This window comes from Hemicordylus capensis, chromosome 3 (assembly GCF_027244095.1).
Source record: "Hemicordylus capensis ecotype Gifberg chromosome 3, rHemCap1.1.pri, whole genome shotgun sequence".
Taxonomy (NCBI): domain Eukaryota; kingdom Metazoa; phylum Chordata; class Lepidosauria; order Squamata; family Cordylidae; genus Hemicordylus; species Hemicordylus capensis.
In genome coordinates this window covers 327040636-327065719 of record NC_069659.1, presented here as the reverse complement: position 1 = coordinate 327065719, position 25084 = coordinate 327040636, and the positions used below count along the sequence as shown (strand labels likewise).

Below are 25084 nucleotides of genomic sequence, written 5' to 3'. Positions count from 1 at the left end.
TAACAGACTACTATCCTGCCTACGTTACCTTTTCTATTCCCCACCACCACTGGAATAGCTGCCAGTGGTTAATCAATGGACAAACCCCATCTACCCATCTCCAAACAAACCTAATCTCACATTAGAGACTAATCTCACCCAAGACTCAAACAACAGAAGCTACATAAGCAACAGCTTCAGCTTCTAAAACAGCCATAAAAGGATATACTTTGCCCCAGCCCTCAGTCCCACACTTAAGGCCTGGCACCAAAGGCTGGCCAGCTTTGGTGGCCATCTATAGGCTGGCCGCCTACTGCTGGCCACACCTTTGGTGCACCTCCTTCCTGAGCCTCCGCTCTCACAAGAGACTTAGAGACTTGGCTGATGGTAATTCAAGCCTGCAGGTGCAGCTAATCAGGCAATCGGGGGCAGAAGGCCAAGCTCCAATGAAGGCTCCAACATATTATGGTTGATAACAGCAGTGTTGAACCTGGATATGGGAAAGCTGAACTAAAACACTGCCTAGGTCATTGACATATTGGGATCACACAAAAGCCCCAAACAGACTTTACGTTGTATGTGAATATAGGTTTTTGTGCACATGTACATATTTTTGTATAAATGACTGTATAGGCATTTATTTTAAAAATTAACCTGAGTACAGGCCCTTCAAATGCAGCATACAGATAGGACATTTATTACTGTACATTAATTGAGCACAGTGTGTGAATAACTATAGGTGCATATACTGTACATAGACTGCAAGTGTGTTGAACATAACATGTGAATAGTGCTAAAGTTATATTTATGTTCTCACTAAGGTGGTAAAGCTTGCCTGGGCAATATTTAGACTGCTGTTTGCTAGCAAATCTTGAAGTCAGAGGAGACAGCAAACTTTGTATTTATCTCCTAAGGACAACACCAAGCAAAGAAATACAGCAAGGAAATAAATAAATATAAACCAACAAGAAAACAAAGGTGAAAGGACAAGCTAAGTTAATTAGGGCTAGTATTTTCTAGGGTTTGACTTTTGGCCGGCTGGCTGGAAGTGTGTTTTTGACAGAGCCGAGCAGTTAGTCTGAGTGAGGGATTAGCAACAGATGAGTGACTCAGCTTGTGGGAGGGGTCACATTTCTGAGGTAACTCAGTTTGCCAGCAGATCTTGAAAACATGGCTCAGACAAGATGAGCTTTGCAAACACAAGTTTTCAAACAGATATCAAAGGAGTTTTGCAGGAGTTTGGCGGAGAACTCAGTAGGGAGGCACACAAGCGGTCCCCCTTCATCACAGAGGAGACATGCAGCACAAGGAGGTGATGAGTACTACCCCACTCCTTTAATTTTCTTGAACAGCACAGAGCTTAAAACCTTTTGCTAGTTGACAACTGCACCCAAGATGTAGCTCCAAGTGAACAATCCCTATATATTCTAAACAGCCAATCAAAACAGTTACGAAGGTAGAATGGCAGCCTGGGAGGGGGTGCTTCACAGTGTATCGCACCGAGTGTTGCATGTATGACTGTCTGCCTGAGGGGCAGAAGTCCTGGGTGTGCGTTCGGTGCAAAGAGCTTGGAACAATTTTGTTCTTTCAAAGCCAAGATAGCTGACCAGGAGAAGGATGAGACCCCTAGGGGTGCGATAGAAGCATCCCACTCCCAGGCTAATGGCACTTCTGCTGTCATGGAGAATGAAGGTCTCAGGGAAGGAGAACATCAGCCTGAGGAAGAGGGAAACACTCCCTTAGCAGGGACCCCTTCCTTGGGTGATGTGCCCATATCCTCTCACACAGAGGGTATTGCTCCGGGGGATGGGGGCCTCCTAGCAGTGGGTGATTTGATCATTAGGGGCATAGAGAGATAACCCTTGTGAAGACTGCACAGACCTGCCTGCCTGGTGTGAAGGCTGGGGACATCATGCAGCATCTAGATAGGCTGTTAGGCAGTGCTGGGAAGGAGTCAGCTGTCGTGGTGCACGTTGGCACCAACCAAGTTGAGAAATGGAGTCAAGAGGTCCTGGAAGCCAAATTTAGGCTGCTAGGTAGCATACTGAAATCCAGGACCTGCAGGGTTGTATTCTCTGAAGTGCTACCTGTTCCACATGCAGGGCCAGTGAGACAGGCAGAACTGAGGGGTCTCAATGCGTGGATGAGATGGAGGTGCCAGGAGGAGGGGTTTAGATTTGTTAGCCACTGGGGGTTTAGATTTATTAGACATATTTGTTAACACAATGTGGTTAGGCAGATTTTGGGGCAAGCAAAGCCTATACAGAAGGGATGGGCTCCACTTGAACCAAGATGGAACAAGGCTGCTGGCACTTAAAATCACAGTCTCAGAGCAGTTTTTAAAATGATGCCTGGGGGAATGCCAACAGGAACTGGATGGTATCTGATATGACAAGCAAAATCCTGTAAAGTGCAAGGGTTTCGGATAAACCAGAAGGTGTCAGAGTAGAACCAGTAGTAGAACATGTAACAGCTGGTCAAAAGGGTCAAATGATGGTAAAGGAGACAGCACACACCAAAACAGAGTAAGAGACTTGGCATATAGGTGTCTATATACCAATGCCAGAAGCCTCCGAACCAAGATGGGTGAGCAAGAGTGCTTGATTACTAATGAAAACATAAATATAGTGGGCATAATGGAAACCTGGTACAAGAGTGAGAACCAGTGGGACACTGTTATTCCTGGGTACAGACTCTACAGAAAGGACAGGGAGGGGAGGATTGGGGGTGGAGTAGCAATGTTTATTAAAGAAAGCATAGATTCCAACAAGCTAGAAAAGCTAGGAGGACTGGAGTCCTCCATGGAATAATTATGGGTGACAAAATGAAGACTGAAAGGAAATGTATTATTAGGGACTTGCTATTGCTCTCCGGATCAAAATGCTGAGAGTGACCTGAAGTTGGAGAAGCAAATCAGAGAGGCGTCAGAGACATAGCGGTAACAATGGGTGACTTCAACTACCCACACGTAGACTGGGTAAATTCACATTCAGGTAATGAAAGGGAGGACAAAGACTAGACATGCTAAATGACTCTGCCTTAGATCAGATAGTTATGGACCAAACAGAGAGAGGCAACCTTGGAATTAATCCTGAGTATTGCCCAGTACCTGGTGCGAGATGATAGAATTATAGAACCATTTGGGAACAGTGACCGTAGTGTGATCCAATTCAACTTATATGCGAGTGGAGAATTGTCAAGGAAGACCAACAGTGATGGGTTGGACTTCACGAGAGGGAACTTCTCAAAATGAGGGGACTGGTAAAAAGGAAGCTGAAAGGGAAAGTCAGGAGGGTCAAATCACTCCAGAAATCATGGAACTTATTTAAAACCACAATAATAGAAGCTCAGTTGGAATGTATACAAAGAAGGAGGAAAGGTAACACCAAGTTCAGGACAACGCCATGGCTAACAAGTAGAGTCAGGGAAGCTATAAAAGGCAAGAAGACTTCCTTCAGAAAATGGAATTCCTGCCCAAATAAAGGGAACAAAAAGGAACATAAACTCTGGCAAAAGAAATGCAAGGCGACGATATGAGATCAAAAACAGAGTTTGGGAAGTAAATAGTTAGAAGTGTCATGGGGAATAACTAAAGCTTCTTTAAACCACCAGCATTGTGTAGTGGTTAGAGGGTTGAACTAGGACCAGGAAGAACCAAATTCGAATCCCCATTCAACCATAAAACTCACTGGGTGACTCTGGGCCAGTCATGTATCTCTCAGCCTAACCTACCTCACAGGGTAGTTGTGAGGATAAAAATAAGCATGTACAGGTGGGGCTCTAAGCTTCTCAGAGGAAGAACAGGATATAAATGTAAAATTACACACACACACACACACACACACACACACACACATATATCAGCAGCAGAAAACCTGACAGGGAGGCGGTTGGACCCTTAGATGATGAGGGCATGAGAGGGATCATTAAAGAGGATAGGGAGATTGTAGAGAAGCTGAATGAGTTCTTTGTATCTGTCTTCATGGCGGAGAATACTGACCATATACCCTCTCTTGAACTGAGCTGCAAAAGGATCTCTCCAAACTGGATGAGTGGGACACAAAATGGCGAATGTGTTTCAATGTAAGTGAATGTGAAGTGATGCATATGGGGGGTGGGGGCAACTTCACTTGCAGGGGTGCACCTAGGTAATTTTGGTGCCTGGACACGAAGGGCGTCAGAGGCCCCACCTGCTGCGAGCCCCCCCCATATTTTTTTAAAAAGATACCATACCCCCTCTCACTGCTGCGCCTTCCTTCTGGGGGCCTCTCCATAGCCCCGCTGCTATTTTCCCCTCTTCACCACCGGGGGGTGGGGGTGGGGGGTGAGCTGAGAGGAAGAGGCCACTCCTCCCGTGGTGGCAAGTGCAGGTGCGGCTCCTTGGTTGGAGCAGTTTGAGTATGGAGTATGCTCCATACTCAAACTGTGCCAGACAAGGAGGCCCACCTCTGCTCGCTGCCACAGGGGTGGCCATGGTTTGCTCCACTCGGCTCACCCCCCACCCACTGGCAGTGAAGAGAGGCAAGAGTGGCAGGGCTATGGGGAGGCCCCCAGATCATTTGGAGACCCTCTAGGAAGCAGGAGGCCACGCTAAATGCACATCTGTTAACATGTGATCAGAGCTGTCCATGACTGACCAGAAGAGAGATCTTGGGGTCATGTGGACAGCTCACTGAAAGTGTCGACTCAGTGCGCAGCCACAGTTTAAAAAGAAAAACCCCATGCTAGGGATCATTAGGAAGAGGGCTGAAAACAAAAATGCTAATATTATAATACCCTTATCCAAATCTATGGTGTGGCCACATTTGGGGTACTGTGTACAGTTCCGGTCACTGTATCTTAAGGACATTGTAGAACTGGAAAAGGTGCAGAAGTGGGCAACCAAGATAATCAGGGGCCTGGAGCACCTTTCTTATGAGGCAAGGCTACAGAATTTGGGGGCTCTTTAGTTTGGAAAAGAGGGAACTAAGGGGAGACATGATAGAAGTGTATAAAACAATGCATGGGGTAGAGAGAGTGGGCAGAAACAGGGGTCATCCCCATGAAACTGAAGGTTGGGAAATTTAAGACTGACAAGATTAAGTAGTTTTTCACATAGCACATAATTAATCTATGGAATTCTTTGCCATGGGATGTGGTGAAGGCCACTAGTTTGGATGGCTTTAAAGGGGGCAGACAAATTCATGGAAGACAGGCCTATCAATGGCTACTAATTTGGTGGCTATAGGCCACTTCCAGCCTCAGAGGAACAATGTCTCTAAATACCAGTTGTAGGGGAGCAATAGCAGGAGAGAGGGTATGCCCTCACCACTTGCCTATGGGCTTCCCAGAGGCATCTGGTGGGCCACTTTGTGAAAAAGGATGCTGAACTAGATAGACCTCGGGCCTGATCCAGCAGGGCTGTTCTTATGCTGGTAGGAACTCATATGACTGAAACTCTTCCATGTTGCCATCCCCTAAATTCCCTAAACAATGAAATTAGATATCAGGGGAAAGCTAGATTAGAATCCTTCTTCCTGGGATCTTGATTTTTCATGTGCAAAGGAGCATTTGATCATTTAAACACCCACACATAGTCAGAAGTAGTACCGCTCAGACACAGGTTTACCTCCTTGTGAGAACTAGCCTCTGTCACTGTATGTGAAAAGGGGGTTAAAATGACTGTCACTGGGTTTTAAAAAAATGAACAAAAGAAACTGACAGTATTTTATTTTACAAAAACATTAACTGCATAAACCTTTATGACTTGAATGCTTACGTGCTTGAAACAGCAGAGAGATAATATTTTACTTTTTAAAGATCTCTTTTTAGTGCTAATTATATAGCCTTCTAAAATTATTTCAATTTTTTATTTTTACTGATATTTTATGTGGTAAAAATAATTTACAGAAGACATCTGAAAGAACATTCCCAAATGTCATTATTCCTATTTTAAAATCACACTTATTCTTCTTAAGAACAATTTATTCAATGTTCCTCTTCTTTGCACTAACCCTTTCTTTTTGCTCACGTGAGCTTTACTTCCAAACCTATTCAAAATTATGTTTTCCAAGTATGTACCACATGACTTGTTCATATAAATGGAGCAAATTAAACTGTCTCCACATATATCCTATCACATTTGTAGCCCTGATTTCTCTCCTTTACACGTGGCCAAGACACCGTATTATCTGCCTGCAGAGGTTGACCTCAGGATATTAGATTCTGCCACACAGCTCTCTTGTACTAAACTGAGGGGAAACACTTAATCACCCCTGCCTTTTCAGGGAAAAATCAACTTTAAATTTGCCATGATGAAAAATCAATAAAGCAGTAATTGCTTGGCTTATCATTGTGTGAAGGAACAAATTGGGAAGCGAAGCTTAGCGTCCACACAGATTTCAGTGAAACACGTGGAGTTTCAGGATCACTAAGCTAGAAAAGGAAAAGGTCTCAGAGTGATAATTAAATCTACTCATGCTGATTTTCTGCCAAATTTATTTCCCCAGTGTATATAAAATGTTTCACTGCTTACTAGTTAGGCATAACTAATCAATTCAACACTGGGCCAACACACATGAGAAACAAAAATGCAAATTCAGGAATGAAGGCATCAGGATAGCATATTCCTTTAAGCCTTAGTCAATTTTATTTCTTAAATTCAAAGGAATGAATCCTTATTTAGCTTTATTCCTTTGATATTTAAGATTACTTTTACAAATGTCTTTCCCCTATAATCCTTTTTAAATCTTTTACACACTGATTCATTCCAGGTACCAAAATAGTGCTGTCACTGTCAGATATTTTAATCATCTCCCATTTCTCATTCTCCAAACTGTATGTTTTCATGATCAGCTCAGTTTTAATAATCAAGAAATCTTTTAATTGTATTATGCATGATATATTAAAACTAACTGGTTAAATATCTCATAGCAGTAATCCAACATGTTTGATTTTAATATGCAAAAGATCATTTTCATTCTCAGCAGTATTCATATTATGCCTTATCACAACACTGTTGTGAGTACATATTTCATCTACTTAGAGTTTGACTAGGCAAGCCTAGAGTTTAAAGAAAATCAGGCCTGACAATAAAGTTGTCATAAATCCTGATGCCATCATAAATAAAATTCTAATGTCATTTTTAGTTAGTTCCAAATTAAAACATGCTCTGCCATTGAAAACAATCTTGTAAAAGTGGTATGTTTTTATTAATAGACCTAATTCCATGTAGCAAATTAGCATAGCTCCAATGAAAGTGTAAATATAATAACTCTGACAAATTTAAACGGCGGGTGGGGTCTCACTTGTCTCCCTCTGTGACAAAAAAAATTTTTGTGAGAGTCCTTCAACTGGCTATAGGGATTGTGGTAATTAAAACATTTAAAGTAGCACAAGCCCCCTAGTCTCTAATCTGTAGCTCAGGTCAGCTGTCTGTAGATTCTAATTTGTCCTCCATTTGTATTCATGACAGGAAAATGCTGCATATGTAACAGCAAACCAGCAGGAGGGTGTAGTGGTGGGCTTGGAGGTCAAATAATTTGATTTCTGAGCAGATTACATGTAACATCCAACATCTAATCTCACACCTGATTTGGCAATAAAATTACAATAAAAGTAATGCTAAGACACCTTCACTAAGGGGCAGATAAAAGAATAACCTTTCTTCATGAGCAAAAAAACAATATGCTTATTTATACCACAGATTTTGCTTGGTACAGCAATGAATCTAACATTTTTAGAATTCTGCATTTTCAGAAAACTGCTACCTGCAGAATGCTCCATTACAACTTGAGAGGGGCAAAGAAAATGAATTATATTTACATTAAATAATTATTTTATAAGAACACCAAAGGAAAAGCAGCCAAGAATTTACTCAGTTCAATTAAAAATGAAGATTTCTGCTTTACTAGTAGTTTTTGCTGGAAGTTATAATTCTATAAAATACATATTCAGATAAAATATTCCTATGTGAAAAAAGGTAAAGAAGCAAACTAAAAAATACTAGACCACAATTATACCTCAAATTTCTCTTTCAGGTTAACCTTTACACTAGTTTTAGCAAAACGGGTAAAGGGATTTTTGAAGGCCACAGTTCAAAGAGTATTAGTACCCATAACTTTTGATTCTTTCCTGTAACATCAAAACAGCAACTCTGCCCAAACAGAACTCAGAAAATGAAGCAGAATCCCAAAATATCTTGAAACACACAAGTGACCCCACCTTTATAGTACACAGAATATATTCAGATTTGTACTATTATGAATACGTATGATGGGAATGGAAGGAAGAATAGGATCAAAACTGGCTCTCAGGTAGGATCAGAACTTGGAGACTTCCCAGGGTTTTCATGTTTTCCAACTTGGAAAACATCCACTGGGAGGATGTTGCTTCAGCAGAGGTTTGGTCCCAACTGAGCCTTCAAATAGGTCTGCTCTCCAGCTCCTGTCTCTAGCTCTTAAGCGCTCCTTAAAGAATCTTAAAGAAGCAATACTCTATTCTGAGGGCAGTGACATCAATGAGACTGGGGAGCTTCTACCCAGATAGACTTGGGGGCCCTCCAAGCATGAAGATGAAAGGCAAGGGCATCTCCTCTGTCTGTGGTCGACCACTCCAGGAACTTAAAAAATTTGTTAAAAATATACTTTCTGCTGGCTTCAGGGTCTGTATTTTCTACCTATTTTTTAAGTTCCTGGAGTGGTTGATGCAAGGCTGGTGCCCCCCAGGAATCAGACTGGATGGAACAGCTTAATTAGCAGGCTGTTCCAGCCTATAAAACCAAGGAAAGAAGCAACAGGCAAGGAGGAGAGACAAGAGGAAGCTCCATGCTTAGGATGATTTGCTGGCTGCCTGTACTGGTCAGTTTGAGTATCTCTGGTGGCTTGTTTGTTTGGTTGGGGGAGGGCAGGCAGGTACAGCCCCTCCTGATGAGCCACCTCTGGGGAGGGCCCTATGAGTCTGAAGCTTCTCATCCCAACTCCTCCCCTGAACTGTCTGTGCTGAACTCAACTGAGGGGAATCTAGACCTGGGGCCAATACATCCAGAGAGAAATGCTGGTTTCAGAAGTACACCTAGGTAATTTTGGAGCCTGGATCTAAAGGACTTTGGAGGCCCCCGCCCCTGCAGGCCCCCCTGCATGTTAAGCATCATCCCCCTATACACAACATGACACACAGAGTATTTTTAACACATGGGAATATAAAACAGGTATATTTATGCAAATATGTATAAACAGAAACATTTCAACATGCAACTTAAAACTTTCCCCACTCCCCCTTCTGTCTCTAAAGTGCCCAGTGAAAGTCACAATCACACTCGGCTGCCCGGCACAGTGCAGGCCCGCCGTTTGGCACCATGACCACTCCTCCCAAGACAGACTACAGAGGATGTGGAGGCCCTGGACTTCAGCCCGAAGTCCAGGGGTAAGAGCGCCTCTGGCTGGTTTTACTGTGAATGTTCATTCTATTCAGGAGATGTAGGTTATCCAGCGTGGGTTGCTTCTGCTACCTGCTTCAGAGACATGGATACACTAATGACTTTGTGCCTAGTCCCCATGCGTTGGAGGAGCCTCCCCAGTCTCAGGAAGTAATGCAGCTGAATAAAAAACAGAACTTGGAATCCAATAAACCATTAACTTTTGTAATAGTTTATCATAAACATGTGGGTATATTAACTGCACAAAGCACACAGAGAATATGAGAAGGAAGGTCATCCCAGGATCCAAAGTATTGACTCTGGGTGTCATACACCCTTCTTGATCTATACTGCAGCAGTGAGATGACCTTTGCGTGCATTTGGATAACTCTATCCACTGAAGAGAATTAACAGAATGAGCTAAATGAGTTCTTTGCATCTGTCTTCACGGCAGAGGATACTGAGCATATACCTGCTCCTGAACCAGGCTTTTTAGGGATGGAGGCTAGAGAGCTGAGTCAGATAGAAGTGACAAGGGATGATGTTCTAAACTGTCTGGAAAAACTGAAAGCTAACAAATCACCAGGGCCGGATGGCATCCATCCAAGAGTCCTCAAAGAACTCAAATGTGAAATTGCCGACCTCCTTGCTAAAATATTTAACTTATCCCTGAAATCGGGCTCTGTACCAGAGGACTGGAGAGTAGCAAATGTAACAACCTGGATGGCTTTAAGAGGGGTTTGAATGACTTCATAGAGGAGAGGTCTATCAATGGCTACTAGTCGGAGGGCTGTGGGCCACCTCCAGCCTCAAAGGCAGGATGCCTCTGAGTACCAGTTGCAGGGGAGTAATGGCAGGAGAGAGGGCACGCCCTCAACTCCTGTCTGTCGCCTCCAGCGGCATCTGGTGGGCCACTGTGCGAAACAGGATGCTGGACTAGATAGGCCTTGGGCCTGATCCAGCAGGGCTGTTCTTATGTTCTTATGTAGCAGTCATTGTAAACTCAATGTTCCTTTCTTCTTCGGTGGTGATTATTCAGGGGTGGGATATAAAACAGCAGTATAGCCATCCCGAGTGGGGTACCTCATTGCACAAAGATCTATAGAGGACTTGTTGTGGGAAGATCCACTTAGTGAAGGCAGCCATGGAAGAGGTGGACACATCCCATCTGAACAAAAGCACCTATGGTGGTGTGGTGAATTAGAATCCCACATATATATATATATATATATATATATATATATATATATATATATATATATATAAAAACTCCACAAGAACTCACGTCTGAAGGTTCGATGTAGCTCAGCTGGAATCCTCACTAAAGAAATTCCTACCTTTCGAGGAGTGAGGCAAGGCTGTATACTTGCCCCAGCTCTTTTCAATTATTATATTAACCCCATTGTGGATATTATTACTAATCCATCTTTCCATCCACCTAAATTGGCCAGTAGACAGGTTAATATTTTGCTTTATGCAGATGATGCAATAATTTTATCTCGGACTCCTGTCGGCCTCCGTAGAGCGCTTTGCTCTCTGGCTAATTTCTGCCATGAATACGCTCTGGAAATCAATTATAGCAAGACCAAAATTATGGCCTTTGCTAAACACCCAAAGACCTTGAAATGGTCTTTGGCTGGACATAAACTAGAACAGGTTAAGACCTTTAAATATCTAGGGGTTGTTTTCCAGGCCTCTATGAAACGCCAAGCACATCTGCAATATGTTACCCAAAATGCACGTAAATCGGCATTGGCCATCCAATCATATTTCCACCAAGATGGGGCTCAATTTGTACCAGCCGCCCTTAAGTTATTTACAGCTAAAGCCTGCTCTCAGTTGCTTTATGGGTCGCAGTTGGGCCCGTATACTAACTGCACTCCACTAGAGATAGTTCAGACAAAGTTTCTGAGATCTATTCTACAGATCCCTAGATGTGTTCCCAATGTAATATTGAGGATGGAAACTGGCATGCCTAAGATGGAAGCCCAGATGTGGTTTTCCATTCTCAGCTTCTGGTTGAGATTGTCTTTCTTTTCTACAGGCCTTGCTCACTTAATTTTTATTGATAAATTTAATTCTAGCTGGAAGCAGTCAATATCTCGCCAAATAAGTTTATATGGCTTTAGCCTGGATGGTCTATTAGAAATGGGTTTTTGTCACGCGAGACTGATATTAAAGCAGCAGATCTATGATATGGAAATGCAGACTGATCGATCTTTAATCTCTAAAGAAGTTTTCCTAGGTTTACAAATGTATAATACTAAACCTGCGAATTACCTGGGTAAGATTACTATCACTAAATATCACAGGATATTTACATTGGCCAGATTTAATGTGCTACCTTCAGCTGAATTAGAAGGTAAATTTAGAGGGATCCCAAAAGAACAGAGACTATGTCCTTGTGGCTCTGGAGAACAGGAGTCTATCTTTCATATCTTACTCCGCTGTCTTTTTCATAGGGACTTACGAACTTGTTATATTTCCTCCTTACTGACTGATTTCCCAGGGCATACAGATGCATTTTACGTCAACTATCTGCTCTCAGATCAGAAGGAGAAAGTAACATTTAAAGTTGCTAAGTTCTGTGAGGCAGCTAAGAAGGCTAGACAACAGATGGTAAATCAGATTATGCTGACGGGAAATTGCTGATTAGGATGAGTCCATGTTCCTAATTATATTATGTATATATTATTACTATATTACGTGTATTATTATGTATGTAAATTTTGGTCTATGACCGTAAATAAACATGACTCTCTCTCTCTCTCTCTCTCTCTCTCTCTCTCTCTCTCTCTCTATATATATATATATATATATATACACACACACACACACACACACACACAGGTGAAACTCGGAAAATTAGAATATCGTGCAAAAGTCCATTAATTTCAGTAATGCAAATTAAAAGGTGAAACTGATATATGAGACAGACGCATTACATGCAAAGCGAGATAAGTCAAGCCTTAATTTGTTATAATTGTGATGATCATGGCGTACAGCTCATGAAAACCCCAAATCCACAATCTCAGAAAATTAGAATATTACATGGAACCAAGAAGACAAGGACTGAAGAATAGAACAATATCGGACCTCTGAAAAGTATAAGCATGCATATGTATTCAGTACTTGGTTTGGGCCCCTTTTGCAGCAATTACTGCCTCAATGCGGCGTGGCATGGATGCTATCAGCCTGTGGCACTGATGAGGTGTTATGGAAGACCAGGATGCTTCATTAGCGGCCTTCAGCAATTCTGCATTGTTTGGTCTCATGTCTCTCATCCTTCTCTTGGCAATGCCCCATAGATTCTCTATGGGGTCAAGTCAGGCGAGTTTGCTGGCCAATCAAGCACAGTACACTGTATACTTTTCAGAGGTCCGATATTGTTCTATTCTTCAATCCTTGTCTTCTTGGTTCCATGTAATATTCTAATTTTCTGAGATTGTGGATTTGGGGTTTTCATGAGCTGTATGCCATGATCATCACAATTATAACAAATTAAGGCTTGACTTATCTCACTTTGCATGTAATGCGTCTGTCTCATATATCAGTTTCACCTTTTAATTTGCATTACTGAAATTAATGGACTTTTGCACGATATTCTAATTTTCTGAGTTTCACCTGTATATATATGAATGAGAGAGAGAGAGAGAGAGAGAGAGAGAGAGAGAGAGAGAGAGAGAGAGACTGTGTGTGGAAAATTACTCAGGAGGCAAGGTCCAAACCTCCATCCCCAGTGATGCTGTCCTGAGCCAAATCTCCCCATCACAATGGCTGCTTTTATGCTTTAAAAGAGATGATATAAAAACCAGGAACAAAAAATAGCAAGACTAATAGCACCTGCAGGGGAGTTATTTTGATTGGGAAAGTGAACAAGCATACCCTCCTCTACTAAGCCAATCCTCCCACCCCTCATGACTATTAAATAAAGTGGGGGGAGATTTCAAGGCATATGATCACGGATCTCCTATGTCATATGTGGCTTGCCTCTAGGACAGAATGGAATGGAAAGAGTTTTGTCCTCTGTTTGTTAGTTAACCAGACTTAAGGTTCATAAAGATTACAGAGAGGAAAACAGACCACTTTCACACTGAACAAGTTACACTAGGATCTTAATACACTCCTGATGTAACTCCTTACATGAAAGCCTATTGACATGAAAGTGGTTAAATCACCTGCTGAGTACTATTGAGATTACAGACCAAGTCAGACGAAGCTATATTCTACTTTGAAGTTAGGGTGTCCATGAAGCACAGTTGAGTTGTCTTGTTTCACACAATGCCCTTTTAAATACCTTCCAATTTAGCTTTAAGTCAAAGAAAAATTGCCCCCCAAAAAGCTACCCTGATGCCTTGAAAGCATGACAGAGTACCATGGCAGGGATAATGTAGTCACTCTTGTTCTCACTTATTACTGCTTCAAGGGTAGAGGTATTCACCTAGACGTTATGATAACTTTAGTGGCTTTATCTTTGGCCACAATGGACATTTCTAAATGTGAGAAGCACACATGCCTATTATAATACACACACGCACGCACACACACTGTATCTGGATAACATAATTAGAAAATTAACATAAAAGAAAAGATTTCCTTCAGATGTAATGAGTGCCCAGTGTGCTTTTAAGTTGGGTGGGGGGGAGACTTCAACCATTTCTGAACAGATCATTAAACTGAAAAGTTTATGAAATCTGAACATCTACAATAACCTCTGCTTAAGATGGTGGGGGAGAAATTTTAAATTATTAGTTTAAAATCTGTGAGGCTAATTATGTTTCACATTCTCATTTTTGCAATGCACATTAGGAAGGTTCCATGTATGATGTCAGTCAATTTTGTATTAGAAGCCTAGTGACAGACGCCCTCAGTCATCCAAAGATGCAATTTAACTGAGCACCCCAAACACTGGTGTTTGGAGAATGGGAAGATGAGGCAATATGGCTCATGGGATTTCTACAGGTAGAAAGGGAGTCTGCTCTCTCAGTATGCTATACCTCTGATTTATAAAGTGAAATCCTGGGTGATTTGAAACAACACCTGAACATGCTCATCATTTTGAGAGTTGTGGGGATTTCAGAAAGACTAGTTGAAGTAAGTTAGCAAAATGCTAATGTTCTGCACATTCATTTTTCCCCGTGTAAAAAAGACACAATTCTTACTCCCATGTTGCACAGCATCCAAACATTGTCTGGACATTTAAAGTTCAATAGTTTTCACCTGTGAAAATGCCATTCCTGTTCCAGATAGCAGAGTCATTACTATGCCACGTGCAACATAGTTGTACTAGTATCATGGGCACCCACTGAAAACTGGATGATGGCTACCTCAGTTCCCTCATTGTCATACCATTTTGCAATGGCTACCTTCTACACCAATCCAGCATGGAAATACTGTTCTAACATATTTAAAATGTGAGACACAAAAAGGATAATTTTTCTCCCCAAAGCTGTGAATTCTTATAGTTACTATACTACGTCAATATGCATTCACACATTATATGTAAATTACCATTTGGCAAACATTTCACTTAGTATGGCTTTGCCTGGTCTATTCAGAAATGCTGACCTCTATTACAAGGTAAATGTTACAATGCATGTTTTTGACTATTTGGTGTAAAAACATCAGCTTTCAAACTTTTCTACTAGTTGTTTTGACTTGGACAATGTAAATGCCAAATTTCAGTGTTCTGGGTATTCAGGAAGTACCTTATTCATTGTGGAATATCATTGCACTTCCCATTTTGAGAGATTTGCACATACATATTCTGCCCCCCTTCGGATTTCAGGCTTTTCAAATCAACTCAATAAAATCCCATTTTCTGGGTGGCCTGGAAATACCTTAACTTTGTGAGGGAACATTTTGAGTGCCATAGTTTGAGGGAAAGTTATACATATATCCTCTTTTAAGATCTTTTCTAATGATGGGTGTTTTGGATTATGCTAATATTCAGGGCTGGTTTCTAGGCTTTGGGAGACCCCCTTCTATCTTGGTGGCTCTTGAGTGTCTGCCACCACCACAAAAAGGCTATGAGCACAGCAACAGTCTCAGAAACCACCAATGGGCCCTTCTTAAGGCTCTCAGCTTTCAGCAGTTGCTCAACAACATCAATCCTTAATGTTGGCCCTGCCAATACCCAGGCCTCTGGTTCCTCAGGAAATACCCTATTTTGATAACAATTGTCAGTGAATCGTGAGGCCCAATCTGCATCTATCTATATTAATAAATTTTAATTTTAATGTATTTTTATCTATGCTTTTTATCTCTTTATGAATTTTAAATGTGTTATACTTTGTATTTTAATTCTGTACACCGCCTAAAGATTTTTATACAAGGTGGTATATAAATTCAATAAACAAACAAACAAACAAAGTCCATTAGTAGTTAAAATTCTTAGTGAACTCAGCTAACATTGGAAAGACAATTTTAGATGAATTACCTTCTTCCTTTTTCTTCTTTGCTTCTTCTTCACTTCTCTCTTTAGCTTTCAAGGCTTCATCAGCTTTAGCTAAAAATAAATAAAATGATGATTAGTTGTTTGAAAATGAAGATTTAAAAACAAAGTTGTCTTTGTTTACCATAGTTGAATCTCCAACAGAAACTGGAGATGCAAGCTGCAGTTCAACTTTACAATCTCAGAATATATGAAAGAAGACAGCACTAACTTGCAAATGTCACATCATTAGAGCTAGACTACATGTTTTTGACTTCCAGATACCTTGTGAAATTCTAAGCCTGTTTTTGGATGCACTTAATGTGCATTCCTGTTCTTCATGTCTTCCAGAAAGCATTCTAAATCTTTTTGGAAAAGCCTCTCAAATCAAGAGGAAGGGCTCTAGACTGACTTCTAAAAAGGAAGTGGGTTTCTTGACCTGCCAGGCTGCATTAATTAATTAATTAATTAATTAATTAATTAATTAATTATTTACACAGTCAGACAGGTGTTATTGACTGGTTTGTTTTATACAGACATCGAGTCCTTCCCAAGGACCTGGGATGGCTGAATTTTATTATCAATGTTGTTGCTGTTATTATAGATATCGTCGCAGAATATAGGCTGTTCCCAGTAAAGTTGCTTTTTGTAATTGGTTGGTGGTGATTTCTGTGGCCCCTATGGTGTTGAGGTGCACTTCAAGTTGTTTTGGAATTGCACCTAGGGCGCCAATTACCACTGGGATTAATTTGGTCTTTTTCTGCCACAGCCTTTCAATTTCAATTTGTAGATCTTTGTATTTTGTGATTTTTTCTATTTCTTTTTCTTCTATTCTACTATCACCTGGTATTGCTATGTCAATTATTTTAACTTCTTTTTCTTTCTTCTCATTATTATTATTTACATTTTATATCCCGCTCTTCCTCCAAGGAGCCCAGAGCGGTGTACTACATACTTGAGTTTCTCCTCACAACAACCCTGTGAAGTAGGTTAGACTGAGAGAGAAGTGATTGGCCCAGAGTCACCCAGCAAGTATCATGGCTGAATCGGGATTTGAACTCAGGTCTCCCTGGTCCTAGTCCAGCACTCTAACCACGACACCACGCTGGCTTTTATAATAAAAATGCAGAACAACCCTTACCACCCAAGGGTTGGGGGTGAGTGGGGAATGGCCTCTATTTTTTGCAGAATAACTACAATCTGCCAAAAAAAACCCCACAAAACATGAACTGTTCAGAAAGGAAAGAACAAAAGAACAGTTAAAGAAAAACATCTACAGGGCAGCAGAAAACTTCCAGGAACCCCTACCTACTTCTCCCACACAAGCTACAGTGAGCCACAACTACAGAACCCTTTGGATATCAAGCTTGCGCCACCTCTTTTTCTTTCTGATAGGGTAAAAAGGCAGTTCCTATGACCTATGGAAAATGAAATGAACGCAAGGAGGATTTGGCCTAAATACCACCTTGTCCCTGAAAACAGTGCTCCCAGGAAAATAGCCTTTAGAGTTGGGATTTATAAATGAAAGATTGATTACAGGTTCACAAGGTGCACCAATCAAGGCCCTTTGCCTTCATAAGAAAGGGTAAAAAACCTCCCTTTATGCTCCAGCCTTTGATCTCCTGGAATGACTTGGCATAAGGCTTTTGATATTGAACAGAGATGTAGGGCAGGGTGGGAGAAATATGTATATTTAAATTAAAGTGGGTTGGACAAATTGTGGGTTTTAATTAATTAATTAATTAATTAATTAGAATTTTTAATTTAAAAACACCATCAAAAAGTCCTATAAGTGGCTTGTTTCATGGCAGAAAATTACAAAAACTTCTGGAACAAACAATACTATATATATTTATAAATGCACTATGTTCAATTTGGTTTGCAACCCAGAAGGTCTGAGTGAGAACTGTGAAGCATGAGTTGTGCTTTTATTTTTATTTTTTTCCTTTAGAAATGCACTATATGTCTAAGCTGGTTGGACATATCCAAAAACCTCACTCACGCTATTTACACTGTATGTCATCTATCACTATGGTTCTGTAATGATATGAAATGTTGAGGAGACCCCGCACATGCGATTCACCCCCAGCAGGGGTGTAGCAAGATTGGAGTGGGCCCAGAGACAAGATTTCAAAATGCCAACCCCTCACTGAAGTTCAGCTCATGAAGTAAAGAAATCTTAAATGAGGCTGAATAGTGGTAACAAAAGGCATAGTAAAATTTAGCGCCCGGGTGGGTGCGTGGCTGGGGGAGTCAGTCACGTGACTTGCCTTGGGGGGGAGGCAAGGCAGTGGGTCCCCAGACAACTGTCTCCCCTTGCCCTATTATAGTTACGCCCCTGACCCCCAGCTCACCACACTCCAGGGATGGCCCTGCTTCTGAGCACCTGCAGAGAGTGGTTTTTATCTCAGTACTGTGAGAGAGCACAACCAGCCCTCCTTCCAAGTTGGGGAACAGGGAGAATGACTTTTAGGACAGAGGGGAAACTGCGGGAGCCTCTTGAGCCCCAGCATGTCTCAGCTATCTTAAAATTTTACCAAGAAGAGGCAGATTCCTCTTTCTCTCCCTCTCCTTTTCTTGCTCTTTTCTCTATTTCTCCCCACCTATCTTTCTTGCTTCAGTGGGACTTACTGCTGTCCTATAGGGAGCAATATATGCTGGGAGCACAAATTAGTCTGGTTTGATTTACATCCCTGAGCATGTGCAATCCTATTTGCACTTAACAAGGAAGGATCTCAGATAGTTGAATGCAATGGAGTTTATTTTTAAGTAGACATGCTTTTCTTGCTAGTAACTTCTTTAGGTCTCAGTGAAATGTACTTCCAGCTAAATGTGGTTAGATTTGCTGCCTGAGGCTGCAATTCTCCACACACTTACCTGGGACTTTTACACACAGGAGGTTTTACTGCAAAATCAAAGTTGTCCCAAAAACACAACACATATAGTGGATTTTTTTTTTTACCTTGAAGATAAATCAGGGTACACTCTAACAAGCAGTGAAAAACCCATAATGTGTGTGAACTGCTCCTTGATAACTCACAGGGATTTTGGGGCAAATCTGGCCGATATGTGGATGCACATGTTTAGAGAAGCAGTGAAGAAAGCCTCTCAGGAGGACTGTCTGAAGACTGGCTGCCAGAGGAAGATCTATGACATTTAAAAAATGTTTTTGCCTAGACCTGCAGTAATGCTTTTTGTGGCTCCTGCCTGCTCCTGATAGAACAGCACTTTGTCTGTTATAATCCTAGTTCTCACACCTGAATAAAAAATTCTTGGTGGGCTCAATACTGTCTCAAGTTGAGGGAAGGCAGAAAAATAGCCCTTGGCACCCCTGGATTATTTACACCCCTTCTTCATAGAAGATACTCCCAGTTTTGCCACTGGGTGACCACCCTGAGACTCAGAAACAGTAGTTTCCTTTCCTAAAATGATGGCCATGCTCAAGCTGGCTTTGTGGTCGTCCACCACCACCACCATTCAGAGCTTAACCCAAGCTCATGGCAGCCCACTGTGCTGTCCTCTTACTTGCTCTGTGATGGGAGAAAGCAGATGGAATGTCATGCTGCTGCCAGGCGTTTCAGCACCTTGCCACTTCTCCCAACCACAGCCTGGTAAGAAATGTCCTGCTGAAAATTAATTACACTGCAAGTCCCTTCCCTGTGGGGATCGGAAATCAGGATAGTGCAGGTGTTCTGCATGATGACCATCACTTGTAATGGGAACTCCAGCACATTGCTGTGTTCTGACCACGGGCCCAACCCTGAAGAAAAGCCAATCAGGCAGAACAACAGTATCACAGGTTGCCCTCTCCCAACCTGTGAAGTAACCCATTCCTAGATACAATGTGTTGGGAGAGAGGAAACAAAACAAAACAAAACAAAATCTTGGAGCGTTCTATCCAGACCCTACTTCTCTGCCACTGGGCAGGACCAGTCTGAGAGGATTGGGGGTGAGGTGGGGTGGTGCCTTTCCTTGGAGGTGTCAAGCTTGAGTTGGACCCTGCGTCCTTGTCCCAAATAATTCAGAATACCTCCGGAAGCTAGTGGATAATTCCTGACTTCACAGGCTTTTTAGCAAATTGAATCAATGCATTTTCAATTCAGATATTATATTTATCTAGCTATATACAATAGAGATATAGAACCACCACTTGTGTGGGGTTAGGGAATAAAGTAGTTTGCAAACTTACTTTTCAGTGCATATCAGCTAAAATAGATATTGGTTTTTAAATGTCCTTTTGTTGATAACAAGTCTCTGAAGCAACTTAATGGGTATAATCCAAAGTGGCACTAGAGGCAGAGAGTTAATACAAGGCATTTTCTCAGTCCACAGAAGGTGCTTCCTCCTGTTTTCCAGAATCCCATGTAACACATCCCTTGCCATTGTTGAAGCTTCCGTGACCTTGAGAAATGTCTTTCAGGGAATTCAGCAAACAGTAAGACATTGAGAAAATGTCTCTCACTATGCATTCTGGATATTTGCAGGAAATAAACTTATGCCCTGTGTATGCTTAAATTTATATTCTAAATTAAATGGTAAATAGAGCAGTACAACTATCAGTTTATTAGGATTGAAAATATAGGAATTGAGGTGTGTGCCACAAAAATCACATTAGTGCTCAGTTCATCTATCTGGGAGATTTGCAGTGCTTTCATTTCTCCCCCTGCACTCCCCTCCTGCCAGAACAACAGGTTGAAGCACTAAGGGAATGCCTAAATGGTATTCCTCTTTCCAGCAGGCGTGGGGACTCCATGAGCACAGCATGTGCAGAGCTTGATGCTGGGCAAACTGATGTATGGACCAGGGCCTGCTCTGTTGCTGGGCTTGCTGCAGGCAGGAGGTTTTAGACCCTTTCAGAAGCCTTGTGCTGCTTCCCATTTCCTCATGCAGAATGCCTCTTGATGGATTGGGGCCTCTGCCTTTTAATTCAGTGCAAACCATAGCACCAATATTTAATTGATGTAACGACAGCATCTTCTAAAAAGAATCTTATTTTCTTTAGAAACCTCTTCCCTTATTACTTAATTATCTACAAGTTGTGCAACTGCAGGGGTTTTAAACACTTTACTACAGATGTTAAAGAAGATTAAAAATATACAGCACAGTAACAAGGGACTATCAATATACTCTGTAAATTAATTAAATTTCTGTTCTAGCACATCATTTATTCCAAAGCATTAATGTCTCAAAGGGGCCATTCTCTTTTATTGCCATCTCACTGCCTGATGAGTGAACTTAGTGAGAATAAGTCTGTAATAGCATTATAGTTGATGCAATATTAAGTTTTTAAAAGTATTGCCTTGTCAAAAGATAAAGAACCAAAATAAGGGTAGTTAGACTTTAGACTAGCCTTACTATGTAATAAATCCATTACAAGCTTAGTATGATTAATTGCTCATTTTTTCTGCTCTAGTTTACTGTACCAACACATTAGTTATATGAATATTCAATTGATATACTAAGTATGAAGGACATGACTGCCACATGACCACAGTTTTCAAAGTCTGATGTCTCTTTGCAGTCAGTAGCTACATCTTCTTAAAATACACAACTTATATACTGATGTTCTAAAATGATAGAAGCAATTACAAAGACATCTGCTTCCATTTACAAGCTTTTAGACACACTTAGACTACATTTAAGGTCATAAATATTAAAACTTTTCTGCTAGCAATATCTTTACAAGAATCTATTAAATCAGATAATAAAAACAAACCATTGGTAACTGTAAATACTTTTACTTCATTTACACTTTATTCTCCCTAGTAGCAGGGCAAGGATAATAGAAATTCCATTTAAATTCAATTTTGGTTATATGTGTAATTGTAGCTATACCCCTTGAGTCATGTAAAATGCTCCGCTTATGTTTCTTTCAAATTATCCTGCTCAGATTCGCATTCTACTCCTTACAACCATCTTCAATATGTATTAGCAAAGCTCATTAGACTGAAATTTAATAATCCTAACATTAGGTGGGTTTCAAGATCCTCCATTATCAACACAAGATGGATTGCTTATATATAGCTCTTGGGCCAACCAGGCAAAATTTAGATTCAATCAACTACCAGGCTTAGATTTGATTTATTTATTTCACTATGCCAGTTTGTTCTTCTATAACTGATTTGTTCATTGCATAGGAACAGTTCATTAGATTTTTGAAAAATAGCTAAATCATAAGGGGGTGGGGGGAGGATGAGAGAGAGAGAGAGAGAGAGAATATCATCTTATGGTTAGGGATGCATTTCGCCAATTCTGCCAATTTGCTAGAATTCTGTTTCAGTAGAAATTCAAGATATTTTTAAAAAAACTTTTATATTCCTTAACTGGATCATTATTTGAGCATGGCAGCAAAAAAGTAACAAGCACAAACATTTTAAATAACTTTACTACTACTACTACTCTTGATCTTAGCCAAAAGGCCGAGCCCAATCCAGTTTCTTAGGAGCATATTCCACTGAAATCAGAAACAATTGTTTCCAAGTGAATGTGCTTGGGATTGACATAGACATCTATTTGTAATGTTGGGGGTGGGAGGCACTGTTTTACAGTGGTTCTGCTCCTACCTTTCAGGCAGATTTCAGATGATGTCGATTGGAGATTGTTGCTCTTCAAAATCTGAGCTTAAGTATGGTGTCCCTCAAGGCTCCGTACTGTCTCCAATGCTTTTTAACATCTACATGAAACTGCTGGGAGAGAGCATCAGGGGATTTGGAGCTGGGTGTTACCAGTACGCTGATGACATCCAGATCTATTTCTCCATGTCAACCTCTTCAGGAGTTGGCATATCCTCCCTAAATGCCTGCCTGGAAGCAGTAATGGGCTCGATGAGGGAGAATAAACTGAAACTGAATCCAGATAAGACGGAGGTACTCATTGTGCGGGGTCAGAACTCTAGAGACGATTTTGATCTGCCTGTTCTAGATGGGGTCACACTTCCCCAAAAGGAACAGGTTCGCAGTCTGGGAGTACTTCTGGATTAACACCTCTCCCTGGTTTCTCAGGTTGAGGCGGTGGCCAGGGGTGCTTTCTATCAGCTCTGGCTGATACACCAGCTGCGCCCGTTTCCCTAGATCAATGACCTCAAAACAGTGGTACATTTGTTGGTAACCTCCAGACTGGACTTTTGTAATGCGCTCTACGTGGGGCTGCCTTTGTACATAGTCCAGAAACTTCAGTTGGTTCAGAATGCGGCAGCCAGGTTGGTCTCTGGGTCATCTCGGAGAGACCACGTTACTCCTCTGTTGATGGAGATAAACTGGCTGCCAATAGGTTTCTGGGCAAAATACAAAGTGCTAGTTATAACTTACAAAGTCCTAAATGGCTTAGGCCCTGGGTATTTAAGAGAACGTCTTCTTCAGTACAAGCCCCACCACCCATTGAGGTCATCTGAGAAGGCCCGTCTCCAATTGCCGCCAACTCGTTTGGTGGCTACACAGAGACGGGCCTTCTCAGCTGCTGCCCCAAGATTGTGGAATGCGCTCCCTAATAAGATACGAGCCTCCTCATCTCTGGCAATTTTAAAGAAACTACTGAAAACGCATCTCTTTAACCAAGCTTTCTCAGCTTCTTAAAGCTTGTTTTTAAATTGTTTTGGCTTTTTAATTGGTGTTTTATGATGTTTTAATTGTTAATTTTTATTTTTAGTAGTTTATTATTTTTGTTTTGTTAATCGATTTTAATGGTGTTTTAATGTAAACCGCCCTGAGCCTTTTGGAAGGGCGGTATAATTTTTAAAATAATAATAAATAATAATAAACAAACTGCCTTGAGATCTGGTTATAGGCATTATAAAGGGGTGTGTGTGCACACACTAACATATAGCAATTAACATAAATAAGAAGTATAGTTCTTTCTGTTTCTCTACAGTGCAATGCTGGAAAAAGTGTTGGGTTGCACTAAAAAAAAAAATCTAAATCTAGAGTGGTAAAACTGCCGCCCTGTAACCAGAAGGTTACAAGTTCGATCCTGACCAGGGGCTCAAGGTTGACTCAGCCTTCCATCCTTCCGAGGTCGGTAAAATGAGTACCCAGAATGTTGGGGGCAATATGCTAAATCATTGTAAACCGCTTAGAGAGCTCCGGCTATAAAGCGGTATATAAATGTAAGTGCTATTGCTATTGCTATTGCTAGATACGAGTGTATTTGCTTTAAAGCAACAATGCAGTGTTTCAAGAAGGTCAAACTATAATCATTCTAGCCAGCTAATGGCACAGCAGGGAAGTAACTTGCCTAGGGAGCAAGAGGTTGCCAGTTCAAATCCCCGTTGGTATGTTTCCCAGACTATGGGAAACATACTATGGGAAACACCTATATCGAGCAGCAGCAATATAGGAAGATGCTGAAAGGTATCATCTCATACTGCATGGGAGATATATTTTTTAAAATTTATTTATTGTTACATTTATATACCGCTTTTCAATAAAAACAATCCCAAGGTGGTTTACAAAAGTTAAAAAATGTGATGGAGTCCGAGGAGCGAATGGCCACTGGGAGAGCATTCCAAAGTCTGGGGGCAGCAACAGAGAAGGCCCTGTCCCGCGTGCACGACAGCTGAGCCTCCCTCATTGTTGGCACCCGGAGCAGAGCCCCCTCAGATGACCTTGTCAAGTGGGCAGCAACCCTTGGAAGCAGGCAGTCCAAGTACCCCAGGCCCAAACCATTAAGGGCTTTAAAGGTCAAAACCAGCACCTTGAATTAGACCCGGAAACAAATTGGCAGCAAGTGCAACTCTTTCAAAATGGGTGTGATGTGCTCCCAACGGGCAGCTCCAGATAAAACCCTAGCTGCTGCGTTTTGCACTAGCTGCAGTTTCCGGATATTCTTCAAGGGCAGCCCCATGTAGAGTGCGTTACAGTTATCCAGCTGTGATGCGACTAAGGCATGGGTAACTGTGGCCAGATCTGCCTTCTGGAGAAAAGGATGCAGCTGGTGCACTAGCTGAAGCCGTGCAAAGGCACCCCTGGCCACCGCCTCCACCTGAGCTTCCAAAAGCAGAGCCAGGTCCAGTAGTAACCCCAAGCTGCGTACTTGCTCCTTCAAGGGGAGTGCAACCCCATCCAGAACCGGTAAAATCTCCTTATCCCGATTGGCTCTCCTACTGACCAAGAGTACCTCCGTCTTGTCCGGATTCAATTTCAATTTATTAGCCCACATCCAATCCATCACAGCCTCTTGCCCCCGATTCAGGACATCCACCACCTCCCTAGGATCAGGTGACAAGCAGAGATAGAACCGAGTACCATCTGCATATTGCTGACAACTCAGGCCAAGTCCCCGGA

General features: G+C 41.5%; 1 protein-coding gene across 3 annotated transcripts in view; it reads right to left on the bottom strand.

Annotated features, from left to right (window-relative positions):
- RSRC1 (arginine and serine rich coiled-coil 1) overlaps nt 1-25084 on the bottom strand; it is a 354988-nt gene that overhangs the window by 60224 nt on the left and 269680 nt on the right. For all 3 annotated transcript variants that reach the window (XM_053309286.1, XM_053309288.1, XM_053309287.1), the window contains one exon: nt 15813-15881. In XM_053309286.1, the coding sequence (XP_053165261.1) occupies nt 15813-15881 (69 nt within the window). The remainder of the gene's footprint in view (nt 1-15812; nt 15882-25084) is intronic.